This window comes from Oncorhynchus mykiss, chromosome 16 (assembly GCF_013265735.2).
Source record: "Oncorhynchus mykiss isolate Arlee chromosome 16, USDA_OmykA_1.1, whole genome shotgun sequence".
NCBI lineage: Eukaryota > Metazoa > Chordata > Actinopteri > Salmoniformes > Salmonidae > Oncorhynchus > Oncorhynchus mykiss.
Window position 1 is genome coordinate 2672553 of NC_048580.1, and position 16645 is coordinate 2689197.

Below are 16645 nucleotides of genomic sequence, written 5' to 3' on the forward strand. Positions count from 1 at the left end.
ATACTATAAGTAAGTAATATAAGTAACTAACTACTGCATCTATTACTATAAGTAAGTAATATAAGTAACTAACTACTGCTTACGTAGAACAAATGAAAGTTGGAACATACCTTGGGCTGTCACCTTTCCGTGGCCATTCTGTGACTGCCCTATAGAGGCAATGTTGAGAATAACATCATGTGTACTTTTAACATTAAAATCTTGGAAATACCTGTAGCACTACTTTCTAAGACAACGACAGCAACAGCAACAGCGACAACAACAGCAACAACAACAACGGCAACAACAACAACAAGTGACAACAACAACAACAACAGCGACAACAACAACAACGACAACAACAGCAACAACAACAACAAGTGACAACAACAACAACAACAACAACAGCGACAACAACAACAGCGACAACAACAACAAGCGACAACAACAACAACAACGGCAACAACAACAACAAGTGACAACAACAACAACAACAGCGACAACAACAACAACGACAACAACAGCAACAACAACAACAAGTGACAACAACGACAACAACAACAACAGCGACAACAACAACAGCGACAACTACAACAAGTGACAACAACAACGACGACATCAACAACAAACAACAGCGACAACAACAACAGCGACAACAACAACAACAACAGCAACAACAACAACACGTGACAACAACAACAACGACAACGACAACAACAACAACGACGACGACGACGACAACAACAACAACACATTCTGTTGTTTCGGCCAAAGCCAGGGATTAAGATTCATAAAGGAACTTAAAATAGAGCATCAAACAACTACCTTTACATTTTTCTCCTTAAAACAATTAAAGTTATGTCAAATAATTTGTGACAAACTTAACCTTTGAGATTGGTGCAATTGATAGCCGACTATGTCATCTTTAATCAAAGATGAATGTAAGTTGAAGGTAATTTATCAATTCGTCGAGATCTTTTTAACATTTTTTAAATAAAGCATTATCCTGATGGACATAAAAACAACAAGACATCACCTGGGTTACCATGGGGACCATGTAGGAATAAAACGTGACAACACGAGATACGAGAGAGTCACACATAAACACCGGTGCAGCCCCCCCCCCCCCCGAACGAACAGCAGCCAACACACACTACGGACCCCCACAGTAAATAGCAGCAACCCATCACCAACACACACTACGGACCCCCACAGTAAATAGCAGCAACCCATCACCAACACACACTACGGACCCCCACAGTAAATAGCAGCAACCCATCACCAACACACACTACGGACCCCCACAGTAAATAGCAGCAACCCATCACCAACACACACTACGGACCCCCACAGTAAATAGCAGCAACCCATCACCAACACACACTACGGACCCCCACAGTAAATAGCAGCAACCCATCACCAACACACACTACGGACCCCCACAGTAAATAGCAGCAACCCATCACCAACACACACTACAGACCCCCACAGTAAATAGCAGCAACCCATCACCAACCAACCTACAGACCCCCACAGTAAATAGCAGCAACCCATCACCAACCAACCTACAGACCTCCACAGTAAATAGCAGCAACCCATCACCAACACACACTACAGACCCCCACAGTAAATAGCAGCAACCCATCACCAACCAACCTACAGACCCCCACAGTAAATAGCAGCAACCCATCACCAACTAACATACGGACCCCCACAGTAAATAGCAGCAACCCATCACCAACACACACTACAGACCCCCACAGTAAATAGCAGCAACCCATCACCAACACACACTACAGACCCCCACAGTAAATAGCAGCAACCCATCACCAACACACACTACAGACCCCCACAGTAAATAGCAGCAACCCATCACCAACCAACCTACAGACCCCCACAGTAAATAGCAGCAACCCATCACCAACCAACCTACAGACCCCCACAGTAAATAGCAGCAACCCATCACCAACACACACTACAGACCCCCACAGTAAATAGCAGCAACCCATCACCAACACACACTACAGACCCCCACAGTAAATAGCAGCAACCCATCACCAACCAACCTACAGACCCCCACAGTAAATAGCAGCAACCCATCACCAACCAACCTACAGACCCCCACAGTAAATAGCAGCAACCCATCACCAACCAACCTACAGACCCCGACAGTAAATAGCAGCAACCCATCACCAACCAACCTACAGACCCCCACAGTAAATAGCAGCAACCCATCACCAACACACACTACAGACCCCCACAGTAAATAGCAGCAACCCATCACCAACACACACTACAGACCCCCACAGTAAATAGCAGCAACCCATCACCAACCAACCTACAGACCCTCAGAGTAAATAGCAGCAACCCATCACCAACCAACCTACAGACCCCCACAGTAAATAGCAGCAACCCATCACCAACCAACCTACAGACCCCCACAGTAAATAGCAGCAACCCATCACCAACCAACCTACAGACCCCCACAGTAAATAGCAGCAACCCATCACCAACCAACCTACAGACCCCGACAGTAAATAGCAGCAACCCATCACCAACCAACCTACAGACCCCCACAAAAATAGCAGCAACCCATCACCAACACACACTACAGACCCCCACAGTAAATAGCAGCAACCCATCACCAACCAACCTACAGACCCCCACAGTAAATAGCAGCAACCCATCACCAATCAACCTACAGACCCCCACAGTAAATAGCAGCAACCCATCACCAACTAACCTACGGACCCCCACAGTAAATAGCAGCAACCCATCACCAACACACACTACAGACCCCCACAGTAAATAGCAGCAACCCATCACCAACCAACCTACAGACCCCCACAGTAAATAGCAGCAACCCATCACCAACCAACCTACAGACCCCCACAGTAAATAGCAGCAACCCATCACCAACCAACCTACAGACCCCCACAGTAAATAGCAGCAACCCATCACCAACCAACCTACAGACCCCCACAGTAAATAGTAGCAACCCATCACCAACCAACCTACAGACCCCCACAGACCATCTGGCTGGACTTACTTGCACTGGAGGCTGCTGCTACAGACGCAAAGTACGGATGACTGCTGTCTGGATCAGAGCGATAGAGATGGTCAACCCAGGGAGAGAGAGAGAGAGAGAGAGAGGGGGGGGGGGGGTAGGAAGGTGTAGGAAAGGGGGGAAAGAGAGAGAGATGGTCAACCCAGGGAGAGAGAGAGAGGGGGGGGGGGATAGGAAGGTGTAGGAAAGGGGGGAAAGAGAGAGAGATGGTCAACCCAGGGAGAGAGAGAGAGAGAGAGATGGTCAACCCAGGGAGAGAGAGAGAGAGAGAGAGAGAGAGAGAGAGAGAGAGAGAGAGAGAGAGAGAGAGAGAGGGAGCGAGAGAGAGAGAGAGAGGGAGAGAGAGACAGAGAGAGAGAGAGAGAGAGAGAGGGAGAGAGAGGGGGAGGTAGGAAGGTGGAGGAAGGGGGAGAAAGAGAGAGAGATGAAAGGAGGGAGCAAGAGAAAGAGAAAGAGAGGGGGAGGGAGATCCCCCACATACCTGTCCCATGTGATGTGCAGTAAAAGTAGCCAGGTGTCTATTATCAATGCCTAATAATCATCATCTGACTGTGTGTTCATTTGACTTGAGTGACGAGATAAATCTTGACGTGATGAAATATTAAACAGAGAATCACGGGGAGATCACGGGGAGACTGATCTAATGTGGTTTCAAAACGTCATCACAACAATGTACAAATCAGCACATGATCCATGATCGTGATGGTCGAGGTAAAGGATTCTCCACGGTGATAGCTGACATACCGTCTGTCCTTAAAGTGGATCTACTGATGGATTGGTTATACATTAGCCAATCAGGATTGGTATTACTGGATCAGTTCTTACATTAGCCAATCAGGATTGGCATTACTGGATAAGTTCTTACATTAGCCAATCAGGATTGGTATTACTGGATCAGTTCTTACATTAGCCAATCAGGATTGGCATTACTGGATAAGTTCTTACATTAGCCAATCAGGATTGGCATTACTGGATCAGTTCTTACATTAGCCAATCAGGATTGACATTACTGGATCAGTTCTTACATTAGCCAATCAGGATTGGTATTACTGGATCAGTTCTTACATTAGCCAATCAGGATTGGTATTACTGGATCAGTTCTTACATTAGCCAATCAGGATTGGCATTACTGGATCAGTTCTTACATTAGCCAATCAGGATTGGCATTACTGGATCAGATCTTACATTAGCCAATCAGGATTGGCATTACTGGATCAGTTCTTACATTAGCCAATCAGGATTGGCATTACTGGATCAGTTCTTACATTAGCCAATCAGGATTGACATTACTGGATCAGTTCTTACATTAGCCAATCAGGGGATGCAGAGAAGGATGGAGTCAGTCATGTTACTCTGTATCTCAGTACCTCTATACACATAACATACATGGAGCCATACATTTAATCTGGAAGAAAAGTACATTAAATCAAATCAAATCAAATGTTCTTCAACACCTGCATGGCTTGCTGTTTGGGGTTTTAGGCTGGGTTTCTGTACAGCACTTTGAGATATCAGCTGATGTAAGAAGGGCTTTATAAATACATTTGATTTGATTTGATTTTGATTTATTAAATCACATGTAACGTATATCAATAAACCTGAAAGCACAATGTTTGTTTCTGAGTGTGACTCACCTGTATCCCTGGCTTTGTGGACAGCAGCGCGGGGCTTGGCTGTTGTAGTAGTGGTGGTGGGTGGGAGGGTTGTGGTGGTAGTGGGTGGAGGTGTGGTGGTGGCCGTAGTGGGTGGAGGTGTGGTAGTCCTGGTGGGTTCTGGCGCTGTAGCCGGCATTACGGTAGTGACCACAGGGGCTTTGGTCTCTTTCTGACCTGAAAGAGACGAGGAGAGGAGAGTTTGAGGAGGGGAGGGGAGGTAAGAGAGGGAAGAGGAGAGGAGAGGTGGAGGGGAAGTGAGGAAAGAGGGAGGAGGCGAGGAAGGAGGAGAGGAGGGGAGGGGAGAGAGATAAGGAGAGGAGAGGAGAGGAGAGAGAGATAAGGAGAAGAGGGGAGAGGGGGAGAGAGGAGGGGAGAGAGGGAAGATGAGAGGAGAGGAGAGGTGGAAGGGAAGTGAGGAAAGAGGGAGGAGGCGAGGAAGGAGGAGAGGAGAGGAGCGAGAGATAAAGTGTTACTCGTTCTTTACCTGCATGTCACCTATCAACCAGGTGGTCCTCTTTCTTTACCTGCATGTCACCTATCAACCAGGTATTCCTCTTTCTGCATGTCACCTATCAACCAGGTATTCCTCTTTCTGCATGTCACCTATCAACCAGGTATTCCTCTTTCTGCATGTCACCTATCAACCAGGTATTCCTCTTTCTGCATGTCACCTATCAACCAGGTGTTCCTCTTTCTTTACCTGCATGTCACCTATCAACCAGGTGTTCCTCTTTCTATACCTGCATGTCTCCTATCAACCAGGTGTTCCTCTTTCTTTACCTGCATGTCACCTATCAACCAGGTGTTCCTCTTTCTTTACCTGCATGTCACCTATCAACCAGGTGTTCCTCTTTCTTTACCTGCATGTCTCCTATCAACCAGGCGTTCCTCTTTCTTTACCTGCATGTCACCTATCAACCAGGTGTTCCTCTTTCTTTACCTGCATGTCACCTATCAACCAGGTGTTCCTCTTTCTTTACCTGCATGTCTCCTATCAACCAGGTGTTCCTCTTTCTTTACCTGCATGTCACCTATCAACCAGGTGTTCCTCTTTCTTTACCTGCATGTCTCCTATCAACCAGGTGTTCCTCTTTCTTTACCTGCATGTCACCTATCAACCAGGTGTTCCTCTTTCTTTACCTGCATGTCACCTATCAACCAGGTGTTCCTCTTTCTTTACCTGCATGTCTCCTATCAACCAGGCGTTCCTCTTTCTTTACCTGCATGTCACCTATCAACCAGGTGTTCCTCTTTCTTTACCTGCATGTCACCTATCAACCAGGTGTTCCTCTTTCTTTACCTGCATGTCTCCTATCAACCAGGTGTTCCTCTTTCTTTACCTGCATGCCTCCTATCAACCAGGTGTTCTTCTTTCTTTACCTGCATGTCTCCTATCAACCAGGTGTTCCTCTTTCTGCATGTCACCTATCAACCAGGTGTTCCTCTTTCTTTACCTGCATGTCTCCTATCAACCAGGTGTTCCTCTTTCTTTACCTGCATGTCACCTATCAACCAGGTGTTCCTCTTTCTTTACCTGCATGTCTCCTATCAACCAGGTGTTCCTCTTTCTTTACCTGCATGTCTCCTATCAACCAGGTGTCCCTCTTTCTTTACCTGCATGTCTCCTATCAACCAGCTGTCCCTCTTTCTTTACCTGCATGTCACCTATCAACCAGGTATTCCTCTTTCTGCATGTCACCTATCAACCAGGTGTTCCTCTTTCTGCATGTCACCTATCAACCAGGTGTTCCTCTTTCTTTACCTGCATGTCACCTATCAACCAGGTGTTCCTCTTTCTTTACCTGCATGTCACCTATCAACCAGGTGTTCCTCTTTCTTTACCTGCATGTCACCTATCAACCAGGTGTTCCTCTTTCTTTACCTGCATGTCACCTATCAACCAGGTGTTCCTCTTTCTATACCTGCATGTCACCTATCAACCAGGTGTTTCTCTTTCTTTACCTGCATGTCTCCTATCAACCAGGTGTTCCTCTTTCTTTACCTGCATGTCACCTATCAACCAGGTGTTCCTCTTTCTTTACCTACATGTCACCTATCAACCAGGTGTTCCTCTTTCTTTACCTGCATGTCTCCTATCAACCAGGTGTTCCTCTTTCTTTACCTCCATGTCTCCTATCAACCAGGTGTTCCTCTTTCTTTACCTGCATGTCTCCTATCAACCAGGTGTCCTCTTTCTTTACCTGCATGTCACCTATCAACCAGGTATTCCTCTTTCTGCATGTCACCTATCAACCAGGTGTTCCTCTTTCTGCATGTCACCTATCAACCAGGTATTCCTCTTTCTGCATGTCACCTATCAACCAGGTGTTCCTCTTTCTGCATGTCACCTATCAACCAGGTGTTCCTCTTTCTGCATGTCACCTATCAACCAGGTGTTCCTCTTTCTTTACCTGCATGTCACCTATCAACCAGGTGTTCCTCTTTCTATACCTGCATGTCTCCTATCAACCAGGTGTTCCTCTTTCTATACCTGCATGTCACCTATCAACCAGGTGTTCCTCTTTCTTTACCTGCATGTCACCTATCAACCAGGTGTTCCTCTTTCTTTACCTGCATTATGTTTAACTTGAATTGACAAACTACTGCACATAAAACAGCTCCATAACCATGTTTCTCATTTTTACGTACATTGCGTAATTAAAAACCTCCATCTCACCTGTTTTGCTGTAGGTAGGTCTCGAGGGAATATAGTCCAGAGAAGACGGATAGATGACTCCTTTCTTAGGCTTACCAACTAAGACAACAACAACAATTCAGAAATGGATCAGGCAACATCTAAAGACATTTGGAGGTCGTACGTACAGTGGCTGATAATGTTTCTACTGTGTTATCAGAAGGAATCAGTAGTCTGGCCTGGCAAAACATGTGGTACAACAGCAAGCTAAGCTGGGCTACATGAGCTAAGCTAGGCTACATGAGCTAAGCTAGGCTACATGAGCTAAGCTGGGCTACATGAGCTAAACTAGGCTACATGAGCTAAGCTGGGCTACATGAGCTAAGCTGGGCTACATGAGCTAAGCTAGGCTACATGAGCTAAGCTGGGCTACATGAGCTAAGCTAGGCTACATGAGCTAAACTGGGCTACATGAGCTAAGCTAGGCTACATGAGCTAAGCTGGGCTACATGAGCTAAGCTAGGTTACATGAGCTAAGCTAGGCTACATGAGCTCAGCTAGGCTACATGAGCTAAGTTAGCCAGGCTAATATCGATTGGTTAATTGATTGATTACCTGAGACAACAAAGGACTCTCTCCACTTGGGCAGAGACAGAGATCGGAGCCCGTGGGAGTTAGAGCCTTTATAGATGTTCTGTCCAGCCATCTTCCTAACAATCACTTTACCCCCTGAGTTAGTGATGACACCGCTGTAGACAAAAACAACACCATCACACACATATTTCCTATAAACCGCAGCTTCTAAAAACTCTTGCACACTGTCCAAAAAATGCCCAACAAACTTGAATTAGAGGAAGGCTAGTGAAGAATACTACAGTACTTAACATGTCCTGTACTGACCTGTGTATGGTGTTGTAATGAACCCGTACTGACCTGTGTATGGTGTTGTAATGAACCCGTACTGACCTGTGTATGGTGTTGTACTGACCTGTGTATGGTGTTGTACTGACCTGTGTATGGTGTTGTACTGACCTGTGTATGGTGTTGTAATGAACCCGTACTGACCTGTGTATGGTGTTGTAATGAACCCATACTGACCTGTGTATGGTGTTGTGGTGAACCCGTACTGACCTGTGTATGGTGTTGTAATGAACCCATACTGACCTGTGTATGGTGTTGTACTGACCTGTGTATGGTGTTGTGGTGAACCCGTACTGACCTGTGTATGGTGTTGTAATGAACCCGTACTGACCTGTGTATGGTGTTGTAATGAACCCATACTGACCTGTGTATGGTGTTGTACTGACCTGTGTATGGTGTTGTAGTGAACCCATACTGACCTGTGTATGGTGTTGTAATGAACCCGTACTGACCTGTGTATGGTGTTGTAATGAACCCGTACTGACCTGTGTATGGTGTTGTAATGAACCCATACTGACCTGTGTATGGTGTTGTAATGAACCCGTACTGACCTGTGTATGGTGTTGTAATGAACCCATACTGACCTGTGTATGGTGTTGTACTGACCTGTGTATGGTGTTGTACTGACCTGTGTATGGTGTTGTAATGAACCCATACTGACCTGTGTATGGTGTTGTAGTGAACCCATACTGACCTGTGTATGGTGTTGTAATGAACCCATACTGACCTGTGTATGGTGTTGTACTGACCTGTGTATGGTGTTGTAGTGAACCCGTACTGACCTGTGTATGGTGTTGTACTGACCTGTGTATGGTGTTGTAATGAACCCATACTGACCTGTGTATGGTGTTGTAATGAACCCGTACTGACCTGTGTATGGTGTTGTAATGAACCCATACTGACCTGTGTATGGTGTTGTACTGACCTGTGTATGGTGTTGTAATGAACCCGTACTGACCTGTGTATGGTGTTGTACTGACCTGTGTATGGTGTTGTAATGAACCCATACTGACCTGTGTATGGTGTTGTAATGAACCCGTACTGACCTGTGTATGGTGTTGTAATGAACCCATACTGACCTGTGTATGGTGTTGTAATGAACCCGTACTGACCTGTGTATGGTGTTGTAATGAACCCATACTGACCTGTGTATGGTGTTGTACTGACCTGTGTATGGTGTTGTACTGACCTGTGTATGGTGTTGTAGTGAACCCATACTGACCTGTGTATGGTGTTGTAGTGAACCCATACTGACCTGTGTATGGTGTTGTAATGAACCCGTACTGACCTGTGTATGGTGTTGTACTGACCTGTGTATGGTGTTGTAATGAACCCATACTGACCTGTGTATGGTGTTGTAGTGAACCCATACTGACCTGTGTATGGTGTTGTAATGAACCCATACTGACCTGTGTATGGTGTTGTAGTGAACCCATACTGACCTGTGTATGGTGTTGTAGTGAACCCATACTGACCTGTGTATGGTGTTGTAATGAACCCATACTGACCTGTGTATGGTGTTGTAATGAACCCGTACTGACCTGTGTATGGTGTTGTAATGAACCCGTACTGACCTGTGTATGGTGTTGTAATGAACCCATACTGACCTGTGTATGGTGTTGTAATGAACCCATACTGACCTGTGTATGGTGTTGTAATGAACCCATACTGACCTGTGTATGGTGTTGTAGTGAACCCGTACTGACCTGTGTATGGTGTTGTAGTGAACCCATACTGACCTGTGTATGGTGTTGTACTGACCTGTGTATGGTGTTGTAATGAACCCATACTGACCTGTGTATGGTGTTGTAATGAACCCGTACTGACCTGTGTATGGTGTTGTAATGAACCCGTACTGACCTGTGTATGGTGTTGTAGTGAACCCATACTGACCTGTGTATGGTGTTGTAGTGAACCCGTACTGACCTGTGTATGGCGTTGTAATGAACCCGTACTGACCTGTGTATGGTGTTGTAATGAACCCATACTGACCTGTGTATGGTGTTGTAATGAACCCGTACTGACCTGTGTATGGTGTTGTAATGAACCCGTACTGACCTGTGTATGGTGTTGTAATGAACCCGTACTGACCTGTGTATGGTGTTGTAATGAACCCATACTGACCTGTGTATGGTGTTGTAATGAACCCGTACTGACCTGTGTATGGTGTTGTAATGAACCCATACTGACCTGTGTATGGTGTTGTAGTGAACCCGTACTGACCTGTGTATGGTGTTGTAATGAACCCATACTGACCTGTGTATGGTGTTGTAATGACCTGTGTATGGTGTTGTAGTGAACCCGTACTGACCTGTGTATGGCGTTGTAATGAACCCATACTGACCTGTGTATGGTGTTGTAGTGAACCCGTACTGACCTGTGTATGGTGTTGTAGTGAACCCGTACTGACCTGTGTATGGTGTTGTAATGAACCCGTACTGACCTGTGTATGGTGTTGTAATGAACCCATACTGACCTGTGTATGGTGTTGTAGTGAACCCATACTGACCTGTGTATGGTGTTGTACTGACCTGTGTATGGTGTTGTACTGACCTGTGTATGGTGTTGTACTGACCTGTGTATGGTGTTGTAATGAACCCATACTGACCTGTGTATGGTGTTGTAATGAACCCATACTGACCTGTGTATGGTGTTGTAATGAACCCGTACTGACCTGTGTATGGTGTTGTACTGACCTGTGTATGGTGTTGTAATGAACCCATACTGACCTGTGTATGGTGTTGTAATGAACCCGTACTGACCTGTGTATGGTGTTGTAATGAACCCGTACTGACCTGTGTATGGTGTTGTAATGAACCCATACTGACCTGTGTATGGTGTTGTACTGACCTGTGTATGGTGTTGTAGTGAACCCGTACTGACCTGTGTATGGCGTTGTAATGAACCCGTACTGACCTGTGTATGGTGTTGTAGTGAACCCGTACTGACCTGTGTATGGTGTTGTAATGAACCCGTACTGACCTGTGTATGGTGTTGTACTGACCTGTGTATGGTGTTGTAGTGAACCCATACTGACCTGTGTATGGTGTTGTAGTGAACCCGTACTGACCTGTGTATGGTGTTGTAATGAACCCGTACTGACCTGTGTATGGTGTTGTACTGACCTGTGTATGGTGTTGTAATGAACCCATACTGACCTGTGTATGGTGTTGTAATGAACCCATACTGACCTGTGTATGGTGTTGTAGTGAACCCGTACTGACCTGTGTATGGTGTTGTAATGAACCCGTACTGACCTGTGTATGGTGTTGTAATGAACCCGTACTGACCTGTGTATGGTGTTGTAGTGAACCCATACTGACCTGTGTATGGTGTTGTAGTGAACCCGTACTGACCTGTGTATGGCGTTGTAATGAACCCGTACTGACCTGTGTATGGTGTTGTACTGACCTGTGTATGGTGTTGTAATGAACCCGTACTGACCTGTGTATGGTGTTGTAATGAACCCGTACTGACCTGTGTATGGTGTTGTAATGAACCCGTACTGACCTGTGTATGGTGTTGTACTGACCTGTGTATGGTGTTGTAATGAACCCATACTGACCTGTGTATGGTGTTGTAATGAACCCGTACTGACCTGTGTATGGTGTTGTAATGAACCCGTACTGACCTGTGTATGGTGTTGTAATGAACCCGTACTGACCTGTGTATGGTGTTGTAATGAACCCGTACTGACCTGTGTATGGCGTTGTAATGAACCCGTACTGACCTGTGTATGGTGCTGTAGTGAACCCGTACTGACCTGTGTATGGTGTTGTAATGAACCCATACTGACCTGTGTATGGTGTTGTACTGACCTGTGTATGGTGTTGTAATGAACCCGTACTGACCTGTGTATGGTGTTGTAGTGAACCCACACTGACCTGTGTATGGTGTTGTAGTGAACCCATACTGACCTGTGTATGGTGTTGTAGTGAACCCGTACTGACCTGTGTATGGTGTTGTAGTGAACCCATACTGACCTGTGTATGGTGTTGTAATGAACCCGTACTGACCTGTGTATGGTGTTGTAATGAACCCGTACTGACCTGTGTATGGTGTTGTAATGAACCCATACTGACCTGTGTATGGCGTTGTAATGAACCCGTACTGACCTGTGTATGGTGTTGTACTGACCTGTGTATGGTGTTGTAATGAACCCGTACTGACCTGTGTATGGTGTTGTAATGAACCCGTACTGACCTGTGTATGGTGTTGTAGTGAACCCGTACTGACCTGTGTATGGTGTTGTAATGAACCCATACTTACCTGTGTATGGTGTTGTACTGACCTGTGTATGGTGTTGTAGTGAACCCATACTGACCTGTGTATGGTGTTGTAATGAACCCATACTGACCTGTGTATGGTGTTGTAATGAACCCGTACTGACCTGTGTATGGTGTTGTAATGAACCCGTACTGACCTGTGTATGGTGTTGTACTGACCTGTGTATGGTGTTGTACTGACCTGTGTATGGTGTTGTAGTGAACCCGTACTGACCTGTGTATGGCGTTGTAATGAACCCGTACTGACCTGTGTATGGTGTTGTAGTGAACCCGTACTGACCTGTGTATGGTGTTGTAATGAACCCGTACTGACCTGTGTATGGTGTTGTACTGACCTGTGTATGGTGTTGTAGTGAACCCATACTGACCTGTGTATGGTGTTGTAGTGAACCCGTACTGACCTGTGTATGGTGTTGTAATGAACCCGTACTGACCTGTGTATGGTGTTGTGGTGAACCCGTACTGACCTGTGTATGGTGTTGTAATGAACCCATACTGACCTGTGTATGGTGTTGTAATGAACCCGTACTGACCTGTGTATGGTGTTGTAATGAACCCGTACTGACCTGTGTATGGTGTTGTAATGAACCCGTACTGACCTGTGTATGGTGTTGTGGTGAACCCGTACTGACCTGTGTATGGTGTTGTAATGAACCCGTACTGACCTGTGTATGGTGTTGTACTGACCTGTGTATGGTGTTGTAGTGAACCCATACTTACCTGTGTATGGTGTTGTACTGACCTGTGTATGGTGTTGTAATGAACCCATACTGACCTGTGTATGGTGTTGTAATGAACCCATACTGACCTGTGTATGGTGTTGTAATGAACCCATACTGACCTGTGTATGGTGTTGTAATGAACCCGTACTGACCTGTGTATGGTGTTGTAATGAACCCGTACTGACCTGTGTATGGTGTTGTAGTGAACCCATACTGACCTGTGTATGGCGTTGTAATGAACCCGTACTGACCTGTGTATGGTGTTGTAATGAACCCGTACTGACCTGTGTATGGCGTTGTAATGAACCCGTACTGACCTGTGTATGGTGTTGTACTGACCTGTGTATGGTGTTGTAATGAACCCATACTGACCTGTGTATGGTGTTGTAGTGAACCCGTACTGACCTGTGTATGGTGTTGTAATGAACCCATACTGACCTGTGTATGGTGTTGTAATGAACCCGTACTGACCTGTGTATGGTGTTGTAATGAACCCATACTGACCTGTGTATGGTGTTGTACTGACCTGTGTATGGTGTTGTAATGAACCCATACTGACCTGTGTATGGTGTTGTAATGAACCCGTACTGACCTGTGTATGGTGTTGTAGTGACCTGTGTATGGTGTTGTACTGACCTGTGTATGGTGTTGTAATGAACCCGTACTGACCTGTGTATGGTGTTGTAGTGAACCCATACTGACCTGTGTATGGTGTTGTAATGAACCCGTACTGACCTGTGTATGGTGTTGTACTGACCTGTGTATGGTGTTGTAGTGAACCCGTACTGACCTGTGTATGGTGTTGTAATGAACCCGTACTGACCTGTGTATGGTGTTGTAGTGAACCCGTACTGACCTGTGTATGGTGTTGTAATGAACCCGTACTGACCTGTGTATGGCGTTGTAATGAACCCGTACTGACCTGTGTATGGCGTTGTAATGAACCCGTACTGACCTGTGTATGGTGTTGTAGTGAACCCGTACTGACCTGTGTATGGTGTTGTAATGAACCCATACTGACCTGTGTATGGTGTTGTAATGAACCCGTACTGACCTGTGTATGGTGTTGTAGTGAACCCGTACTGACCTGTGTATGGTGTTGTAATGAACCCGTACTGACCTGTGTATGGTGTTGTACTGACCTGTGTATGGTGTTGTAGTGAACCCGTACTGACCTGTGTATGGTGTTGTAGTGAACCCGTACTGACCTGTGTATGGTGTTGTAGTGAACCCATACTGACCTGTGTATGGTGTTGTAATGAACCCGTACTGACCTGTGTATGGTGTTGTGGTGAACCCGTACTGACCTGTGTATGGTGTTGTAATGAACCCGTACTGACCTGTGTATGGTGTTGTAATGAACCCATACTTACCTGTGTATGGTGTTGTACTGACCTGTGTATGGTGTTGTAATGAACCCGTACTGACCTGTGTATGGTGTTGTACTGACCTGTGTATGGTGTTGTAATGAACCCATACTGACCTGTGTATGGTGTTGTAATGAACCCATACTGACCTGTGTATGGTGTTGTAATGAACCCGTACTGACCTGTGTATGGTGTTGTAGTGAACCCGTACTGACCTGTGTATGGTGTTGTAGTGAACCCATACTGACCTGTGTATGGTGTTGTACTGACCTGTGTATGGTGTTGTAGTGAACCCGTACTGACCTGTGTATGGTGTTGTAGTGAACCCATACTGACCTGTGTATGGTGTTGTACTGACCTGTGTATGGTGTTGTAATGAACCCATACTGACCTGTGTATGGTGTTGTAATGAACCCGTACTGACCTGTGTATGGTGTTGTACTGACCTGTGTATGGTGTTGTAATGAACCCATACTGACCTGTGTATGGTGTTGTAATGAACCCATACTGACCTGTGTATGGTGTTGTAATGAACCCGTACTGACCTGTGTATGGTGTTGTAATGAACCCGTACTGACCTGTGTATGGTGTTGTAGTGAACCCGTACTGACCTGTGTATGGTGTTGTAATGAACCCGTACTGACCTGTGTATGGTGTTGTAATGAACCCATACTGACCTGTGTATGGTGTTGTAGTGAACCCATACTGACCTGTGTATGGTGTTGTACTGACCTGTGTATGGTGTTGTACTGACCTGTGTATGGTGTTGTAATGAACCCATACTGACCTGTGTATGGTGTTGTAATGAACCCATACTGACCTGTGTATGGTGTTGTAATGAACCCGTACTGACCTGTGTATGGTGTTGTACTGACCTGTGTATGGTGTTGTAATGAACCCATACTGACCTGTGTATGGTGTTGTAGTGAACCCATACTGACCTGTGTATGGTGTTGTAGTGAACCCGTACTGACCTGTGTATGGTGTTGTAATGAACCCGTACTGACCTGTGTATGGTGTTGTAGTGAACCCGTACTGACCTGTGTATGGTGTTGTAATGAACCCGTACTGACCTGTGTATGGTGTTGTAGTGAACCCGTACTGACCTGTGTATGGTGTTGTAATGAACCCGTACTGACCTGTGTATGGTGTTGTACTGACCTGTGTATGGTGTTGTAATGAACCCATACTGATCTGTGTATGGTGTTGTAATGAACCCGTACTGACCTGTGTATGGTGTTGTAATGAACCCATACTGACCTGTGTATGGTGTTGTAATGAACCCGTACTGACCTGTGTATGGTGTTGTAATGAACCCATACTGACCTGTGTATGGTGTTGTAATGAACCCGTACTGACCTGTGTATGGTGTTGTAGTGAACCCATACTGACCTGTGTATGGTGTTGTAATGAACCCATACTGACCTGTGTATGGTGTTGTAATGAACCCGTACTGACCTGTGTATGGTGTTGTAGTGAACCCATACTGACCTGTGTATGGTGTTGTAATGAACCCGTACTGACCTGTGTATGGTGTTGTAGTGAACCCGTACTGACCTGTGTATGGTGTTGTAATGAACCCGTACTGACCTGTGTATGGTGTTGTAGTGAACCCGTACTGACCTGTGTATGGTGTTGTAGTGAACCCATACTGACCTGTGTATGGCAGCGTTACAGATGCTGGAGATGGAAGCGAAGACTCCTGTCCCATAAACCTGACTTTTTGTCTGTTTACAGTCAGACGGGCATTTAGCTATGAATTCTGGGAGGTTGATCTTCCCCGCCCGGACGTCACACTCTATGGCTGGAACCACTGGAGAGGAAAGGAGGGGAGGGGTCAGGACATGACAGGAAGAATCAGTATAGGGGAGGGGAGGGGTCAGGACATGACAGAGAGAATCAGTATAGAGGAGGGGAGGGGTCAGGACATGACAGAGAGAATCAGTATAGAGGAGGGGAGGGGTCAGGACATGACATAGATAATCAGTATAGAGGAGGGGAGGGGTCAGGACA

The 16645-nt window shown here is 45.8% G+C and overlaps 1 protein-coding gene across 6 annotated transcripts in view; it reads right to left on the reverse strand.

Moving 5' to 3' along the window:
• Positions 1 to 16645, reverse strand: part of vit (vitrin) — a 107081-nt gene that overhangs the window by 40742 nt on the left and 49694 nt on the right. For 4 of the 6 annotated variants that reach the window (XM_036945955.1, XM_036945959.1, XM_036945956.1 and 1 more), the window contains exons 4-9: positions 16289 to 16445; positions 7952 to 8085; positions 7379 to 7456; positions 4681 to 4875; positions 3029 to 3076; positions 111 to 149 (exon numbers count right to left, since the gene is read on the reverse strand). In XM_036945955.1, coding sequence (XP_036801850.1) covers positions 111 to 149; positions 3029 to 3076; positions 4681 to 4875; positions 7379 to 7456; positions 7952 to 8085; positions 16289 to 16445 — 651 coding nt within the window. The remainder of the gene's footprint in view (positions 1 to 110; positions 150 to 3028; positions 3077 to 4680; positions 4876 to 7378; positions 7457 to 7951; positions 8086 to 16288; positions 16446 to 16645) is intronic. The other 2 variants (XM_036945957.1, XM_036945961.1) reach the window with 2 other exon arrangements.